The following is a 19,588-nucleotide window of genomic DNA, read 5'->3' on the forward strand; positions in this document are numbered from 1 at the left end:
TGTTGATGATGTAGTACCCTCACGCGATCGTTTCCCGCCGGAATGAATGGATTGCGTACCCGTAGGCGGTCACGTGACACAACAAACGATTTCCACTCTGCGTCTCCACGTGTCGGCGTCAGTTGCTAGGAGTCGCTCTCCAGCCTTCAATTCGGAGCGGCGAGAACATGGCGCAGAGCCTGCAGCGCGCTCTCGCTCAACTAGAGTCGAACGTCAAGCTTGAGGTCTTCCTACAGACGTCGTTCGTGCTACTCAAGATACTACACAACATCATTTCCAATCCGGACGACGAGAAATACCGCCGTATTCGTCGCGAATCTAAGGTAAGCAAGCTCGTGCTGGTGCGGTTTCGTTTTACCTCCTCTTATATACGCAGTAAAACGTGTCGCTTGTGTCTCAGCTTCTCGGTCAGAGCGGTGCCGAAGATGTTCTCCGTGAGGTCGGATTCCAGGAACAGGTGAGAAGGCAACATATTCTTTCACTTTGGAACGTTGTTGTGGATGGGCGGTTCCCGACTTCCGGGAGATGAATGACTGGCTATTTCTAGGGAGATTTTTTGGTGTGCGCGATGGAGGGCGACGCTCTGAAAGCGCTCGTCGAGGCGATTCGATGTATTTTTCAGTATCGGAGACGGTATAACGAGCTGAGTGCCTGGGAGATACCAACCGGTTGGTTGACGTTCAACGAACGTGTCGGGAAAGGAAAGTTTGGCGAGGTTTATCGTGGAAGCTGGGATTTAGAGCCAGTAGCTATCAAGACGTTAAGACCCAAGTGCGAGGACTACGCCGTGGACCAGTTCAAGAGAGAGGCGAATATAATGAGGTGAGACGTCTTGTTGTATTTGTATCGTGTGACTCTCCGACGACAGCAGGGATGCATTGTGTTTCAGACAATGTAAACACACGAACGTTCTATCATTACGCGCAGTGTGTCTCTTCGTCGAGCCTTCCTATTTGGTTCTGGTAAATTGACAGGAGTCATTAGAGTGGAGACGGTAGAAATATGGAATTGTCGTTATTGTAGGATTTGATGAGGTGCTGTTATCTCGACTTACTGAGAGAGGGAGCACTGGGAGAGAGACAGCATTTAGATGATATTACTCAAGTTGCTGCCGGCTTAGAATACCTTCATCATATCAACATTCTTCACTGCGATATAGCAGCCAGGAACATATCCACTTGTTTGTGAAACGTTTCAGTTTTTCTTGAATTATTCTAAACGTTCCTTAACTCGAGTTTACGTTCTTGTTGACTTTCATAATGTATTGAAGATATCCGACTTTGGAATGGCTCGATTTGATCAGACAGCTGAATGTAATGCTGCCTTACAGCCGGGCGTGTTTCCAACCAGGTGGACTGCACCTGAGGTGTTCACTCATGGGTTATTGTCAAAACACTCTGATGTCTGGTGAGCTTGTTTGTACATGATACTGAGTTTCAGTCTGTAGATGGGGTGTTCATGGTTTTCTTGTTGTAGGAGTTTTGGTGTCACTTTCTATGAATTTGTTACAGCTGGAGCTGTGCCATACGCTCAGTTCACTAACAAGGAGACAAAACAGAAAGTAAGTGATCTCAGACTGGCCATATACATTGAATTGAAAGTTGTGTTCATGTGAATAATGATTTATATCATCCTGAAATGACGTTCTTGGTCAGGGTAATGTCAGTTTCTGTTGTTGGGGTTTTTGTCCACCCCTATGATTTTCATGCAAAATATTATTAGAAGCAGCTTTCTGTTAGTTATCACCTACTGGGGTAGTAAGGATAAACAGGTGTGCATCCTGTTTGTCTTATAGGGATTGACCATGTTGTGTGGGCGTGGTCATATTTTAGACATTCAGAAATCACTTTAAAATGCGGTTAAATATCTTGAAAACGACAGATAGAAAACCTTACAAGTTCAACTACGCTTGACTACTGAATTGATCGCAGATTGTCTTCAGAAGGAGAAAATCGCTCGTCAATTTCGGAGTTTTCGTTGGATTTTGTCTTCTTTCTTCTTCTTCTTCTTCTTCTTCTTCTTCTCCTTCGTCACGCATAACTCCTTGACTATGGCATATCTAAAGCTAAAACTTTGGGAAACGATGTAGAATAAGTCGACCTGTATTCTTTTGATGATAGAAAAAAGAAACATCTAAGAACAAAGATTTCTAGAATGGATTTGAACCTGCTACCCTACTGACGTTCAACCGCAATTGTTGTAAGCCATTGTTAACAAACAATAACCAGGCAGCCAATCACAAGCTTTTAGGGTACACGTGTACAACAAGGTGACAAGAATTCGACACGTTTCGTGGTTGAAAAACCTGAAAGCCTACAGTTTCGTGGTTGAAAAACCTGAAAGCCTACAGTTAGGCAAATAATCGCACTCTTGAATCGCACGAGCAAATGCAAGAAGTGCACGTAATTAATTAATTAGAAGTGACAGTAAATGTCATCGCAATCGAAGACGCGATATACCTCTTCTTGCCATAGTTGGAACACCAACGCCTTCAAGCATTTGAATTATGGCAAAAGCAAATTAATTCGACTGCACTCGGCACGCGCGTACGCACACGTTCGGTCACGTGCACGTTCGGTCACGTGCACGTTCGGTCACGTGCACGTGCGCAAATGTCGGCATGTGCGTGTAAGTTCAATGACACCTGGCCAACAACGATGACGAAGAAAAAGGTGACGCTGCTGAAGCTAGCATCTCGATTCTTATACTAGGGACAAGTCTATCTAACTGAATCTTGCGTTTTCAATTAAGTGGTCTGGCTAGCAAACTCATCAACATTCTGTAACGTGATGCATGACCATCAATGGAAATGCGAGCTTGCTTTGTTGCCCACACCAAGAACTTTAGTTGTTTATATGCTAATGCTCATACCCCACCAGACACAAATTTTAAAATTATGCAAGAATGCATCTAGAAATTGTTGTAGACAACCAGGAGACCTAACAGCTAATCATCTGCATAAATTCCTTCTCCAATCTACACACACACACACACACACACACACACACACACACACACACACACACAGACACACACACAACTACATGCACGTATGCTTGTAGCTCTGAAGCAAGTAGAACACAGCTTCATACTTAGTAGTGGTATTATTGCATTTAAACGTAACACCTGATTCAAACCACCTATACATAAACACTGCATAGCTTTTAAAATATTTGCAAGTACACTATAAACCTAAGCTTCACATGCTCGAGATATGAGACTATACACGAAGACCAAGTATAGTTTAGAAAATGTGTATTTTTGTTAGGCTGTAAAATCTTTGTTTAATTAATTCCCTGAAAACTTACCAAACTAGAATTTTAAAAACTTTTTCCCTGAAAAAAGAAACAGATGTAGGAATTATATAAAAAGTAATAGAAACAAGATCTATAGATAATATGAACCAAAGCCAGACATCATTAGTGAATCCTTCCAATCCCACATCTCCTACATTTTACTATTTGGGGTTGGAAGGATTCACTAATGATGTCTGGCTTTGGTTCATATTATCTGTAGATCTTGTTTCTATTACTTTTTATACAATCCGTACATCTGTTTCTTTTTTCAGGGAAAAAGTTTTTAAAATTCTAGTATTGCATTATTAGGAATAGAGGTTTTATTTACTATACTATACAAATGGGCTAGGTCAGTCTGGTATTTTCTCAGGGTTATTTGCATGAAGCTGTACCAGTTGCTCGATATCTTAGTAATACATGTAGGTGTGGGTCTGCTATGGGTTTCTGTAAATATTGTGTTTCTAGGTTGTTGAGACTGGTTGACTGGTTATGTTCAGTTTATGTATTATTAGTTATTCTGAATTTTCAATACTCTTAAGCTTTCCTTTTTTTTGTACTATCACTGTGAACATTTTGTGGGTATGATAATCCTATGAGGACTTGAGGTTACTTAACCCAATGTTTGACCTTAATTATTTACTATCTTAGAATAATGGGCCAATGCCACCCACCAGTGTCAGTCAGGGAAATTGTCATTCTGTAGTACACAACACTGTATATACAGTTGTATAATATGCAGAGCAACCATGGAAAATTCCACATATCTCAGCTAGTTATTACTACAAATGTACTGTATTGTCGCAAATAAATGCCGACCTCGAATACAAGCCAAAAATCAAAGACCTCATGCTACGTACAAGCCAGTTGCATTTAGGAGCTTGTCTTTTGTTGAAGATGCAGCACGCTCTTTCTCTCTCTCTCTTGTGCACGTGTGCATGTATCGGCGTGTGCGTGCAGCATTCAATGACATCGACGATGATGACAAAGATTCAGCTGACGCACTTGAAACTGGCATGTCATTGTAGTCATGTCTAAATGTCTTAACGAATCTTGCTTTTTATGGTTGTCATGTCTATATCTTAGTGTGTTCAAATGGCCTGTAAGCCTGTCTTGAATATTAGCTTGAATTCCAATTCAGCTTATACAGAAATATAAGCACAGCTTTTATTTACGACAATACTAAAGCATAACAGATGAGTCTAAGGTCATGTTTGGTCTAGAAGTTTGACTTAATTAACTTAATCACAGTACTCTCATTACGATTTTGTTTCACACTGAATGGTGGACTGTCATGTTCTATTTCAGGTATTAGAAGGATATCGTCTGGAGCAGCCTGGCGATTGTCTTGATAGATTTTATGAGATTATGATGAAGTGCTGGAACGGCAAGCCAAAAGCGAGGCCGACTGTCACAGAAATCAGTCAAAGTCTACTCACTTTTAAGGCCGATAGAGCTGAGTAAGTAATACTACATGACATAACATTTATATCAATGAATTTATTTCATATTTGCACAAATTTATGAAGACAGCACAGAGACCATTTCTTGACAGAATTGTTAGAGAAAGTGAATTAAGCTAAAGGGACCCTGACATGAAAATCAATTTTTGACCTTCGGTTAGCTCTTCCTAATGCTGTTCATAGGTTACTCAATCACAATGGTCAATAGACAAAACTACTGCAAGGCTTTTTGAATTTAATTAACCAAAATTGCAGTATATCAATCTCAATTTTGCAGAACAGAGATTTTGGATGGAAAAATTTCGAGAAGTGTATGTATATCTAAGGCATATCTACTAGACACGGTTTAACGCAACATCTTACTGCAACATCTTGAGCCTTCTAATTCAGGCTATAGAAAGACTTGGTCAGGTTTGCCTTCAGTGTGAATTAGATTGCCCAAGATTTCTTGGATTATTTCACCTAATTCAAACGCTATGAAGTATGCATGCGCCAGCATGAGTGTGCCTCTTTAAAGCACCACTGGTAGGTTATCCGATATTTGGATTTAATAACGGACTGTTCCGTTGTAGACATAATATGTATGAGTGCATTCAGTCAGTTGGTTCTGGTGGATAAACAGCAGTTTATAAGCTTCATCGGTGACGTTATTAGGAGTTGCTTAGTATGTTCTAGTTCCAGAAGCAACAACAAAAGTGCATGGTGAGTGTGGTGCGTGCATATGAAGATGAGTGAAACATTACAGGTTGAATAGTGACAAAACTGAGTGACAATGTATATGTAGATTTAACAATAACACAATGCAGCAGCGTTGTTTTGTTGACAGATAATTTAATCGTCGGCTTGCCCAACATTGTTATTAAGACAGATATTATGTATTTATAGTCTTGTGTAACGAAATCCTTACAAATATGGTATCCACGTCAGAACCAGTTGTTTATATGCATTTGAGATGTCTGGTACTGAAGTGTCTGGCTTGTCGGTGAAGTGACAGTAGCTATCGTTTCTTACACTTATTAAATAAATTATTGGCGTATTCCCAATACCCGAACAAATGGCATAAATTTAACGACGACATTTGGGCCTCGATTGAAACTTACTGGTACAGTAGCATGCGACTGGGATTCTAGAATGATGAGACTGTGGTATTCTAGAGCGTGTAACTGAATAGAGGTTTAATGATGTCGTGTAGTGTACTGTTAGAATCCGTAGTTGTAGTGTTTGTGTTTGTGATGTGTGGTGTTGTGTGTAGGACTATGCGACCAAAGTTCAATTTATCGCAGCTGAGCGTCGAATCCTCGGACTCGATTTCTTCACTAACAGAAGGGCAAGATTTTGTGTCGGGTAGTGTGTCACCGTCTCCATCATTGTAAGTATTCATTTTGTTATTTAATTGAAATTTAATGCTAATCGAGTGAAACGTTTGTTAGTGATGACCGGTCAAGGCGGAATTCTGGCTTGACATTAAGGAAGACTAGGGCAAAGTCGAGAGGATCTATGGCTTCAGTCAAGGTGAGCAAGGATTGTTGCTTTAGATTGTGAATAGTGTAGATGTGGGCGGTGGAAATTGTGGGGGATTTTTCTTTTTGTGTGGCTCTGTATGTGTGTGGCTGTGTATGTGTGTGGCTGTGTTTGTGTGGTGGCTGTGTATGTGTGTGATTGGTTGGCCAACGTGATTGTTGTTATCGAGGTAAGGTTGTTGGTGTTTAGATGAAAGGCGACCAGACCAGTTGTTTGTGTGTACACGTGTGGGCATGTTCTAGATCTAGGGCTTTTTCTAGGATTTGAAACACCCTGGCAAAACAGTTCAAGGTTGTTGTGGAAATTTCGACTGGAGGATATTTGTTTTTATGTATTGGATAGTATACTGTACTATATATTGTAATAGTAGCACAGGAAGCCCTGTTCACATTGATGATCAAGTACCCTTATTTCCTACTTAGGAAGTCTTCTTGAAACTCAACTGTATTCACACTACCTCAAGGATACTTATAAGTTATTTCAGTCAAGGATATCGTATTTCTTCTAATAGTGGCTGTGCTCTAATTTTAACAAGGTTATGGAACTGCGGCCTCTAAACGAGGGTGGCTTGTATTTGAGGGCGGCTTGTATTTGAGAGTGGCTTGTATTTGAGGGCGGCTTGTATTTGAGGGCAGCCTCTATTTTTGAGTCTCCACTTTACAGTGACATGTTGGTACTTTAAAGGGTAACTGCAACACAAAAATCAAAAGTTCTTTTATGTTGGAAATTGATAGTTCTAGTTGCATACATGACAGGAAAAATAGTTTTAGATTTTTAAGTTAAGTCTTCGCTGAGATATAGCACCTCAAAGTTGCTTCCGGTTCTTTAACTTCCCGTAACGCGTTATAAAGGGCGTGGTGTAGTGTGACCTCACTGAGGTGAGACTCCACGCTAGCGTGTATTGTAAACAAAGGAATTTGCGGCGAAAGAATGGTTCGGTGTTGCGTGGCTGCAGGATGCACCAATTTCGCGCAAGTCATACGCAATCGTGTTTCGATTTCTGAAGATCCCCATGCTAAGAAAAGATTGGGAATCGTAAATAGGGAGGACAATTGCAGAGACGTTTGTGTCGTCCGGGTGACTGCGACTGAGTGCAACGCATCTTACTGAGTGGACAGGAGTCTGCAGTAGCCGCTTTTAGCCTGATTGCTTCGAGATATGTACAGCCAGGTCTATTCAAGAGCTTGGTCTGGGTTGTAGAAGAGCGAAATTGAGGCACCATTTTTCATCTACCTGCCTCCACACTTCAAGGTCACAGCACTCTAGAACCTTTGCAAAAGAAAAGGAGAGCCGTAATTGAGAAGCGGGACGGTAAGGAAGACTCTCGTGCAGGACTAAAAGTACTGCAAATGGCTAGGGGAGGTCAGATTCTTGATGTCTCTAGATGACTCGCCTCTTGATCCTTATGTGTAGTAAATGCAGTTGTATGTGTTACAGTATACTGTACAGTGAAGTCAAACCTTGTGTCAACGTGAATTCAACGTACCTACTTCAACTCATTTTATTCTCTTTCTCACGTACAGCACTAGAGTTTTGAATGAACTCAGCAGTACACTGCGCCACTATTGTTGCTAGTATTTGACATTATTATCGTGTCATTATTTGAGACAGCCTCAAATACGTTTTGACAGCACACGCACTCCACACGAGTACGTATCCATCATCTCACAACGACCGCAGCTGAAACCTGTGTATGTTGTTTACTTACCCGAATGTGCATCGATTATGTTGCTAACTCCTACTTCTACTTGTGATGATGACAGGCTATCAGGTAGCCTGTTCTCTTCCTCGTCCACTTCCAAGGCAGCAGGCGATATGAAAGCTTCTGAGGCATTGTCGCTGAACTCAAATTTGTGTGGTCTGCTCACTACGTATACTTATTAATGGCTACCAGAAGATCTTCTTTATCCTGCGATTCATGTGATGACGGAATGTTATTATCACGTAAAAACCTCCAGAGGGCTCTTCAGAAGACTTGCTGTTGCTGCCGTCGCCTCCACCCTAGCAGTGTTGCCTTGGATAGGAAGTTTTAGTCAATTTTACTGGCCGCTGACTATACAGATGCACACGCATCTCCCCTTAGTGACGTCACACTACACCACGCTCGTTATAACGCGTTACCGGAAGTTGAAGAACCGGAAGCAACTTTGACCTGCTATATCTCAGCGAAGACTTAACTTAAAAATCTAAAACTTTTTCTTGTCATGTATGCAACTAGAACTATCAATTTCCAACATAAATGAATTTTTGATTTTTGCGTTGCAGTTACCCTTTAAAGGTACATTCCGTCGTGTAGTGCTACGCCCCCGCAAACTTGATTGCATACTATACGCAATGAAGTTGGAAGGTTGGGCTGAACTACAGGCAAAGCTGGATATCAGAGCGTAGTCACTGTTACAAATAAGGAAAACGTATGGGAGCGATTTTGCAATCTTGTTGAAGCAGAGTTAGGGTTGGGTGTAAATCAACTTGTCATCTTTCCTCAGGTCGAATGCACCAAATAGGTTACATTTTACACAAAACCAGGTTTGAACTTATGAACGCTACATATAAGCGTGAAAACAGAGTGCATATGATGATCACGTGGTAAGCAATAATTAGGTCACGTGATAAGTGCAAGCGCATAAATGCAGTGCAGTTGGTTCCTTCAATCTTGCATGTGTAGCCATGCCCGTTGCATAACCCACGAGCACATTTTCTTAACGTCTCGCGAGTGTCTTGTAGCATTTTGATGGTAGCGAGGCTCCTAGTGTTAGCACGCGTTGACGGAATGTTTCTCACATGACCATCGTATGCGCTTTGTTTCAGGCTCTTTGCTGCTAATATCTAGCGCTCTTATATCCAGCTTTGCCTGTAGTTCAGACCAACCTTCTATCTTGATTGCGTAGCTATGCAATCAAGTTTGCATGGGCGTATCGCTAAATGGCGGAGTGTTTCTTTAACGTCACATTACTTTCTATTGACATAATCGGACACTTTTGATGGTGCCAACGGAGGCAGACTAAGCTGTAAATGCTATAATTATTATTGATCAACTGGTGTGTGTAGTATGATGAGATCGACGCAGAAGCATCAAAGCATGTGATATTGGAGTGGCCAGTAACTTTGCAGACTAGTGTGGCTTCAATTAAGGGTGGCCTCTATTTTCAACAAGTCTTTTCAGCTGCGGCTTCTATTCAAGGGCGACCATTATTCGAAGAAATATGGTACTTATTTCAAACAAAGATACTTTATTTCAATGAAGGATACTTATTTCAATCAAGGATACTCAGTTATTTCTATCAAGGATACTCGGCTCTTGCTACAGTGTGTCAGCCTGGCCACGCTTACAAATGGTAGATAGGAGTTCAAAGTTTGACAGCTAGGGAATATATGAGAATTCCATACTATGGTACTGAAACACAATACGATATTACTTAGTAAAGGTGACATTAGCCACGTATCCAGGCTCTTACAAAAGAACGCAGTATAATAGCCTAGCTCCAGCTTGTGGTGATTGCAGTCCCGAATGTGCTGTTATTGGTAGTCCCGGATGCTCATCCCGTGACACGGAAAGCACTCCTCTTGTGACGATGTCCCGAGAAGTGTAGCACCTAGAATCTACTCTAGACTAGTCATGGCTTCTTGCAAATGTCCTTGCACGTCAATCGACGCCTGACTAGACAGACTTATACCTTGTTTACATGAGCACTTGTAAGCAGGCCAGCCCTTGCTGACCCGGGTCAGCTTGGTTTGTAATCGTCTTGTAAACGCAGGCCGAGCCGTGCCAGCTCGGCTCGGTATTTCTAGCCAGGCCAGCGCGTGCCAGCCCCGGGCTGGCTCGGGTCAAATACATTGTGTAAACTCATAGCGTGCTGGAAAACGGGCCACGCATGCTCATTTGGTAGTCTCGTGTAGCCAGATCCCTTTTTGACACGTCATACTTTTGCACGAAAATGGCACAAATAGCGTGGAGCGAGACGAAGACTCAGTTAGGGAGCGACCAAGATGAGCAAGAAGTTTAGTGTTTGAACTCTGTTGCTGAACTCTGTTGCTGCATGTGCGCAACAGTCGCGTGGCGATAGACCTACGACGTCTCGTATATATGTTCTACGCATTCTTGATATGACTGTTGTAAAGCCATAGAGAAAAAAACGCGAGCAGCTTGGCTTCTGTCTGTTGCAAACGTGAGCTAACGCGAGCTATGTCAAGCTCAAGGAACTAATGCACGTTAGTGACACACATTGGATTCCTTCTAAGGAGTGTGTCGCATAAACACAGGCTGGAATACTGGGCTGGCACGAGCTGGCTTGGCTCGCTATGCGTGCTTGTGTAAACAGGGTATTAGTCTCGCGTAGCCAGACCATCTCCGCCTACATCCTTCCGGCAAGAAATAGTCTGGGGATATGCCTATACAATTCTTGTTCTGTGTTCCCCACGAATCATGGGGATAAAGGCCTGTATAGATAGCAGGAGGTCTATAAGTAGGTGATCGATCATTGCTTGTTGGTCATGCCTGTGAACATACGCTGATTAGATATTCTGTCTTCGACCTGTAGACGTTGAACTACTGTCTTGTTGCATGAGGGACGTACATTTTGTGGCCAAATTTTTCGTGAGGCTGTGCTTCACCGATCGACGTCTCACTTGACGTTAATTTCTATATCTATTGTTGTGGTCTTGTGAGTCTGACGTAAGCATGAGGTGTGCTTTTGTTTAGTCATGACGCTCTTTCGCCGTCCGCTACTCTTATTTAGTTGATGCTTGTTTTAGTGTGTTGTTTGAATGCAGAGTACCGCTATAGCGCCTTAGTGTTCTTGTCTGACGTGTCGAAGGACTAAATGTCTTTCGATCATGCACATGACTGTGGGAATTTGACCAAAGAGCTGCGAAATTCTTCCTTTTTTTTCTGTCTCGTTATTGTGCTACTGTGTTCAATGCACTATTCAAAGTCCACAAGATCGACGAACAAATGTCTTCTCTTTGATTAGGACGTCCGTTCACAGGCATCTTTGTTAATTGTTAATTATAATTGTAATTACAATTGTAATTGACTAGTAATTAGGACACACAAGATGAGCGGAATGTGATTGAGTAACACCTACTTAGACCCTCTTGCTATCTATAAAGAGGTCTTTATCCCCACTATTCTTGGGGAGTGCAGAACAAGAATGAATTAGGCATATCTCCAGACTATTTCTTGTCGGAAGGATGTAGGCGGAGATGGTCTGACTACGGGAGACTAAGACAGGCTCTCTGTAGTTTTGTCCATGAAACTTGTGCACGCGCAACCTATGAACATCGCTAGGAAGGGCTGAGTGGCGGTCGAAGTTGATTTCCTTGCCAGGGCACTTGAATGTATGTTACACGTAATAGCTACAACGTAAAATATACCTCGCTTAAGATCTGCTCAATTGCGCGACTTGGACTATGTAACTGAGCAGACTGCATGTGTTGTAGACCTGCCCATCTCGCCACGCTCCCAAAAATCCCTATCGAGAACCCTGGATACTTGTAAGTTATTTCAATCAAGGATACTTATTTCAAGCAAGGACCTAGGGTACGTTTGCACTGACACTCAAGTAACTTTATTTCCTACTTAGGGGTCATCCATAATTGTCGACATTTACTCACCATACAAAGCGTACGCTGGGGGAGGGGGGCAAGAGTAGTTGTATGCGTTTGGGCGGAGCATAAAACGTGAATGATTTCTTTTGGTCCAGATGTAGATAGGAAGTAATATTGAAGTTAGGATATTGCATTTACGCATACGTCTGTTGTATCTACGTTTGTAACTATTGGTCGCAAGGGTATGGTGCATGTAGCGTGCGCTAAGGGTTCGTTGCTTGTGTTTGAAAAGCATACATTGCGTGGGACTGCAGCTACAGTACTTGGCAGTAGACACTAACAGACCTGTCTAAGTTCTTGTGCTGCTCGTAAAATGCCTTTATCAGTCCATCTTTGTCTCGTGAGGAAGCTGTTGCAGAAAGCGCAACGACAATGGAAGACTGCTGGCCAGAATGACGAAATGTGCATATTAGTCTTTGAAAGGACTTCTAATTATTTAATTATTGTAATATCATGGTGCATTAGAGCCAGCTTCGAACGTCAGACCAACATTTTTATGTATGCTTTGGGGATGGGGACGAGGTATGCAGAAAAGAGTACACGCTTTGTACACTTGAGTAAATGTCAACAATTATGGACGATTCCTTAGCAAAGTCCTCTTGAAATCAGTTGTGTTCACACTTAACATTGAAGATACTTATTTCGTTATTAGAACAAGAGACTTTGGTACTTCATTTTCGTTTGTATTCTCAAGTCCACTTATTGTAGTCGCGTTTGCTACAATAAAGAGTAAGGAACGTACTTCCACTCATCCTTAAATTCTCTTTTTGTCTATAGACACCACGCTGTAAGCAGACGTTGCACATGCAAAAAAGGAAACCGATTTCAGAAAACCAATTTCACTTCAACATTTCCATTCGGCAATATGCGAGAGAATTGGTGTTTTGTGAGATTCTTTGGTGTTAAAGGCAATGGACGCTGTCGTCAATCTTGTTCTAACAGTTTACGAGGCACTTACCCCTATGCAGGAACACTTTCTGCGAACTCCCTCGATCATTGGACCTCGCTATTTCGGCTGCGCACTAAAGCTGTGCAGTTCTCTGGAGTGTTTCTTTAACTAGACAGTCTGAAAGTAGCACGACGGTTTCCACCATTTTGGGAGCGACAGAAACAACAGAGACCATTTTCGGGAACGTGATTGCGTCAGTAAGGCTCGTGATCTGATGGCATGCAAAAAACCACTTCACTTGGCAGACGAAATTCTTGAAACGGCCCCTTCATTTAAGTTTTTAAATATTCTTAACATACATCTGTTGGGTTTGCCCAGATACCCAACTTGGTTAGTATGGATCTTCATTAGCATATCTCCGGAATGCTCCTTTAAGTGGTGTTCATTCCTAGTCAGTGTGAACAGGGTTTAGTTGAAAGATAAGTTTCCATTGTTGGTCTCAAGCGTGTCATTGAGTCAAGGCTGTTTAGTGTGAACACACCTTTGGCCATGTGCCTTGTTTTTGTCCTTATCTTCAAGTATCCTTGAGTCTAGGGCTGTTTCATTGTTAACTCACTCACCTCTAGAGTTTAGTGTGGGAAACAAGCAGAATCTGGGCAATCTGTGCTCTTGCCCCATTTTTGTATTGAGATAGGTGTCTGTGAATGGTTTTTAATCTCTAGAGCACTTGACCCATGGACTCTAATGAAATGTGTGGGATGCAGTTGTTAGCTAATAGTCTTAAACCAGACTTTCCAACTTCTCAATCATACTGGGAAGTATGTTTTCGTACTCACTGCTGTTGTTGCTGATTTCTAGAGGACAGAACAAGTTTATAACTGTAGTGTAGTACATTGCCATTTGATTTTCAAGTTGCATAGGATGCATTGTTTATTTTTCAATTTTCTAGTGGTATGGTCACACTAATAGCTCATTGTCTGTAAGCAATGGCATACACAGCTACTAATCAAGGACGTTTGTGCTGCAGCTGAAGTATAGTTATGTGGTATGTACACATTGTTATCTGGGTGGATGCCATTGTGTTGTTGATATGGATGGACTCTGGTTGTAGATGTCAACTCGGATGATTTTCTATAAGTATTATGGGTTAATGTTTAAAGGTGTTTTTTCATTCTGCCTGAGTTCCATTTATTGTTTTCTCTGAACAGAAAGTTTTGCACTACAACAGATACTGTCGTAGAAACATGCTCTGACTGTTTATTTACTTATGATCGGTACTGTGATTTTCCAAAATTATTGACAATTTCATGAACATACAAAGCCCACACTTTTCTAAAGCCTCTCCCCTCCCCAAAGTGTGCACAATATTGTCACTGCACAATTCAATAGCTTGACCATGGTTCCATCTATTAGAGTGTTGACGGGTGGTCTTTAATTTCTGCATTGCTACAGTTCTTCTTCCATTGCAGTTGACCCGCTCGAACGATGAAGCTCGAAGTTTCCGGTCGTTCTTGTGACAAAGACGAAAACATTGAGAAAGTTGGGGAGAGACAGCTGGGCTCTTTATAGACGGCTGATGTTGTTCTAGACAAACTGCAATAGGCTGCTGTGGTCGTACACGTTGGCATATCTCGTACATACGGGTGGCTAGCACAGGAACAATGCATGATGCAATTCTGGCCATGGAAAACAGAGAAATTAGCATGAGCCAGTTGCTACCAGTCAACATTTTATAAAGGTTACAGCGGCCATAACCACCTCCCATCTAGTGTGCACTTTGTACACGCGTGAAATTGTAAATAATTGTGAGCGTGAAATTATAATAATTGAACGACCCCTAAATGTACATGGGTCAACATTGCTGCATTGTTTGTTACATTTGCGGTGTAGAAAGGTATTGTAGACATTAGTTACTATCCCTACAGTAACTGTTTATGTCACCTAATTACAACTAATAGCATCTCAATGAAAGGATGGGTCCATGGTGGATGTATTATCAGTATTGCTTTGTTTAAAGACTGTCTTATTTTTAGGTTGAGAAATTATTATGTGTTTACACGATGCTTGTGTCACCATTTTATTCTCAAGTTGTTCTAAGAGTCAAATCAAAGCAAAGAGCATCCGACGTGCTGGCCATGGTTCTAAAAAAGATAGACAAAGAGAAGGCGTCTCCGTCAATGTAAGCACCAGCGCTTGTTTACCTTTCCCACCATGGGTATCTTCAATTTCTTCCGTATAGGTTTGCTCTTGTTGAAGTATTCGATGCTGAAGGATTGGAGACGAAGTCGATGTCTCGGTATTTAACAGACAAGGAACAACCGTTAATTGTTAGACGAGAATGGACACGGCGAGGTCGTTTCTTTCTGTTCAACCGAGTAGGTAATAGTTCGGAGGCTCTCTTGGATGCCCTCAATGGGTATCTACAACAGGTGATTCTTTGATCATGTTGATGGGGTAGTGTGCGTGTTTGACAAACGATGTTTGGTTGTTAGTCTGATAATGCGGCTAAAATGCAGTACAAGACGCGGGGATATCTGATTAAGTTTGATGAGAATGTGGGAGGCACGAAGGGACGTAATGTTTCTAGGAATTGGACTCGCTACTGGACGGTGCTCGATGGATCGACGATGCTCTTCTACAAGGACGAGGAAGTAAGACGTGTAGCTCTCTGTGATTACCACTGCTTTGTTTGAATGGGAGATTTGTTTTCAGGATGAAGAGGGCGAGCCGCTCATACACTTGAGCGTGAAGAACGGCTGCGTCGAGCCAGCTGCAGATTATGTAAAGAAAAAGTAAGATATACACGTTGCTGTTACGTACATCTCGAGTCTGATCCGCTGGTTAACGTTTAGGAGTGTGTTGCGACTGACGACCGAGAATGGCGATCAGTATTGGCTCCATGCCAGCAATAAGGCATAGTTTGCATGCGTATGGGTTGTGAACGTCTTTGATCACAGCTTGTGTATTTTAGGACGACATGTATCGCTGGGTTGAGGCCATTCATTCAGTGAGACATGATTCGGCTTCGATTATCTTAGAGAAATTTGGCAGCGGTGAAGTGTTAAAGTCCGGCTTTCTAAACGTCACTTGTCAAGACTCAGAGCAAGGGTCATCGTCTGAGCCGATTGGCCGTAACTGGTTTGTGCTCAAGGATCAACATCTTTCCTACTTTCAACAAGGCGAACGTGTCGTCGCCGTCGACTTCAACAAGTGTGTCAAAGTGATAGTCGTGACTCCGAACATAGTCAAAGATTTTGACGAGAAGAAGATGTCTACGTCTAGTCTCCTTACGTTCGGCATTGATGTAGTACTAGGAGACTGTACGTTTCATATGAAGCCGGACACGCCCGGAGAACAAGAGGAATGGGTGACATCATTTGAGAAGGCACTGACTCCTATTGGTAAAGCGGACGTCATCTCGTTGGTGGAACCAGAGGATGTTTTCGAAGGCGGTGAAAGTGCGTTGTCGCATTCGCCCGGTTCGGACAACTATGTTAAGTTTCGACGTGTAGAAGGCTTACCGTCTTTGCCAAGGCTTAGTGAGGAAACGGATGATAGCACGAGGTCAGTGGCAACGTCGCCGGCCGGTGGAGTCGATATTGACTCGACCAAGTCAACGGATGCGTCTACGAATGATAATACGGCGATGCTAGAGGTCAAGGAGGTGAGCAAGTCAGCTAGTAGTGATTCTGTAATTGTAAAACTTCAAAGGTCTTTTAGTCAACGTAAGGGAGGAGGATATTCGGTACACGACAAACTTATAAAGGAAGGTCTTGACGAGAGTGTCGTGTACGAAACGACTTCGTTATCAAATAACAAGCTTTTACAACCGAGTGGTGATCAAGTGTCGTCTTTGCCTGATATCGATGAGCTCCCACCTCCACCCAAAGATTTATTTATTCCAAGTGAAGCCGATCTTTCAGTGCCATTGGATGATCTGCCACCGCCGCCACCGCCGCCTCCAGATTTTGATGAATTGCCACCATCGTTGCCTACGAAGTCTTGGAAAGATGCATCTGACTTTGAATCGTTGGCGCCATTGGTGGATCGAGAAACGAAGCCGAGACATCGTGTTCACACGGCTGATAGTTCGTTGTGTGCCGGTGGTCATCATGATAACTCTGAGTATGTGAGAATGGATCATGTACGAAGAAGTGAGACGCTCTCTAGTCATCATCCCAGACAGAGTTCAGATGAATACATTCGAATGCATCGAGTGTTGTTGAACGGAACAGGTGCGCACGGACCTGTCCCTGACGATCCGAATTACGTCAGAATGGCGGCTCTTCCCGGCTCACAACCGATCGAGATCAATAGTGGAAACTACGTCCGAATGGCTTCGAGTCGGGTGCCACTGGCGTCGGCTGGTTATCGGTATGTGACAAAGAAGACGTCTCCTCTGTTAGGCAGACGAAATGTACCACCGTATGCTCATGAGCGGCAAGATAGTTTAGATGGTGGAGAGACGGGTGGAGTTCTTCTGTACCCACCGGCGTCTCCGGCTCGAACACCGTCTCCGAATACGTCACCGAAATTAGTCCGCGATCAGGATCATCGAGATGGACCGTCGTCGCTCGGTAGCACGTCGAGTTCGTCGGCACCGTCTACACCTCAACCGTTTGCCACCGACGATCCATCAAAGATGTCTAAGATGCCTAAACGTGATTTGTTTTCGTCGCCTCGTCGGACTATAGGAGATGCGTGTTCGAAGGGAAATTCACCTCTACCGAGTCCGGGTGTGCGTGATTTACCAGCTGCTGCGGGTGTCGGGTATACTAGAGCGAACACGTTTGTGCGTCAAGCTTCGAGTCCTGGTGTGTATGCGCAGGGTGGATCGTACGGCCAGGGCCAAACAAGAACGATGTCGCCTCCGAGACGAGAGTCGATGAGTTCCGTGTCGTCGGACCAGTACACTTGGGAAAGATCGGATTCGTTGTTGTCGCGATCATCGTCTGGTAGTCAACGCTCACAGTCGTCAGTTCATGGCATAGCAAAGGCACAAGTAAGCACGTGGAGTTTGGTGTTGTTTGTATGGTCAAATCAACGGTATGTGTTCTAGCCATTGCCTGCGGGCTGGAAGTCGAATTCTGGGTCTGATGGTAGAATATATTATTATAACGGGGAAACAAAACAGAGAACATGGCATATTAGTGAAGTGTGGGCATCAGTCAATACATCTGATTACACTCTAACGGTAAGGACAATTTAACTGCTGCATTCTATCGAGTAATTGACGATGTAAACAGTTGTCTCAGTTATGAGCTTTGAAATGTGACTCTCTAATTAGAGTCACGTGACCGAGCGATTATTGTACATAAATTGTGGTCTGCATGGCTATGTATGCTTGTGAGTGTATACCCTATAAGATGAAATTTGGGTGGGGAATTTATTTTGGCATATTGGTGGATTTTCCAACAAGCACTAATATAGAATCTGCCATTTGGCCACTGGGTGTTGTGATGTCATGGTTATGTCATCACCCACATGCATCAGGGATCATGATAATATGGCAGTACGTCATGTGCCTACCCTATCTAGCATTTTGGGTAAACGTGAAACGAGGCCGTGAAGCTATCGATGAAGCAGTAGGAGTCATGCGAGTTACATTGGGGCTGACACACCAAGTTTTCGTCAATACAGTAGTTGGAGACCAGTCAGTTGCAAACTCCTTCACGACATGGCCACGTGACGAGTGGGTGAGGAATATGGTACATATATCAATTATCCAACAACAATGTCCAACCACCAAAATAATAGCTGCCAATATGCTTTTCCATCAATTTCCTTAGCAAACTGCCAAATTCCTGCCAATGTTTTATCTTATATTGTGTGTCCTTCATGCTCATGAATGTGTCATATGATTCAATCACGGAACAGCTACTGAGTACACTCAAACCTCCCTAATCCGGACAGTGTGAGAGCAGCCGCTGTTCGCATTCTAGAAATGTCTGGAAGGTACATGTTATAGATCATTGGAATCCCAATGTAAGGTTTGTTGAACGTCATACCATTTCTGCATACAGTATGGGTGCACACTTGTATTACACTGTAATTTACATGTACTTTGTATTACAGTTACATACATACGCACTGGCATGTGATAGTTAAGACGGCTTGAGAATTGAGTGTCTAGACAGTGAGTTTCTTGCCGAAGTGCTTACCCATGGAGTGCCAAGACCTGATATGTGCTGGGTAAAAGTGTCCGGTCTAGGGAGGTGTTCGGATCTTGGGAGGTCTGGATTAGGGGTACTTCATGAAAAGTCAATCGTAGCTCATTGATAGTATTTTGTTTGTTTGTGTGTGTGTGTGTGTGTGTGTGTGTGTGTGTGTGTGTGTGCATGTGAATTATGACTAATTTGTCTTGTGTGTAGTCGATGGGTCCCGGTTGGCAGGCCGTGTTGACTCCCGACGGTCGTACGTATTACTATCACAAGGGGACAAGACAGACGTCGTGGAATATAGTGGACACTTGGAAACAGTGATGTACGAACAGTCTAGTGTTTGTATGCATTTGTTATGTAGATAAATGCACCATATCTGGTCTATTTTTTACATGACAAGAGTTGCACGTGTTTTGATTAGTCTTATAGTCGATTACCATGTTCATGACGGACATTTGGTTCGATGTTTTACCGTGTTCCCCACTGTTGGGGCGATTGCTTTTATGATGTTGTAATAATTGTTCTGATGCAATTGACTTGTCTAGTTGTCACAAGGTAAATATGGAATTTTAGAATTATTTTGTAATTGTGATTATGGTCTGTATTTGATGTTAGTTGGATGGTTGTGTAGAAACCAAAACCTGTGTGTCCAAC

At 42.7% G+C, this 19,588-nt stretch overlaps 2 protein-coding genes across 2 annotated transcripts; both read left to right on the top strand.

Moving 5' to 3' along the window:
• The first annotated feature begins 96 nt into the window (after positions 1 to 96).
• Positions 97 to 1,188, top strand: LOC134192516 (tyrosine-protein kinase FRK-like). Its single transcript, XM_062661252.1, has 5 exons — positions 97 to 323; positions 401 to 457; positions 548 to 822; positions 890 to 962; positions 1,024 to 1,188. Exons 1-5 carry the CDS (start codon positions 168 to 170, stop codon positions 1,186 to 1,188), a joined length of 726 nt encoding a protein of 241 aa, XP_062517236.1. The 5' UTR covers positions 97 to 167.
• A 56-nt stretch (positions 1,189 to 1,244) lies between these two features.
• On the top strand, positions 1,245 to 19,526 carry LOC134191878 (uncharacterized). The gene is made up of 13 exons (XM_062660512.1): positions 1,245 to 1,407; positions 1,477 to 1,561; positions 4,602 to 4,753; positions 6,009 to 6,125; positions 6,187 to 6,268; positions 14,807 to 14,952; positions 15,013 to 15,202; positions 15,266 to 15,424; positions 15,486 to 15,565; positions 15,626 to 15,686; positions 15,745 to 17,775; positions 17,833 to 17,967; positions 19,145 to 19,526. The coding sequence occupies exons 1-13, from the start codon at positions 1,286 to 1,288 to the stop codon at positions 19,253 to 19,255; spliced, it is 3,471 nt and encodes a 1,156-aa protein (XP_062516496.1). The 5' UTR covers positions 1,245 to 1,285; the 3' UTR covers positions 19,256 to 19,526.
• Positions 19,527 to 19,588: the final 62 nt, after the last annotated feature.

The sequence above is a fragment of the Corticium candelabrum genome, chromosome 16, assembly GCF_963422355.1.
Source record: "Corticium candelabrum chromosome 16, ooCorCand1.1, whole genome shotgun sequence".
NCBI lineage: Eukaryota > Metazoa > Porifera > Homoscleromorpha > Homosclerophorida > Plakinidae > Corticium > Corticium candelabrum.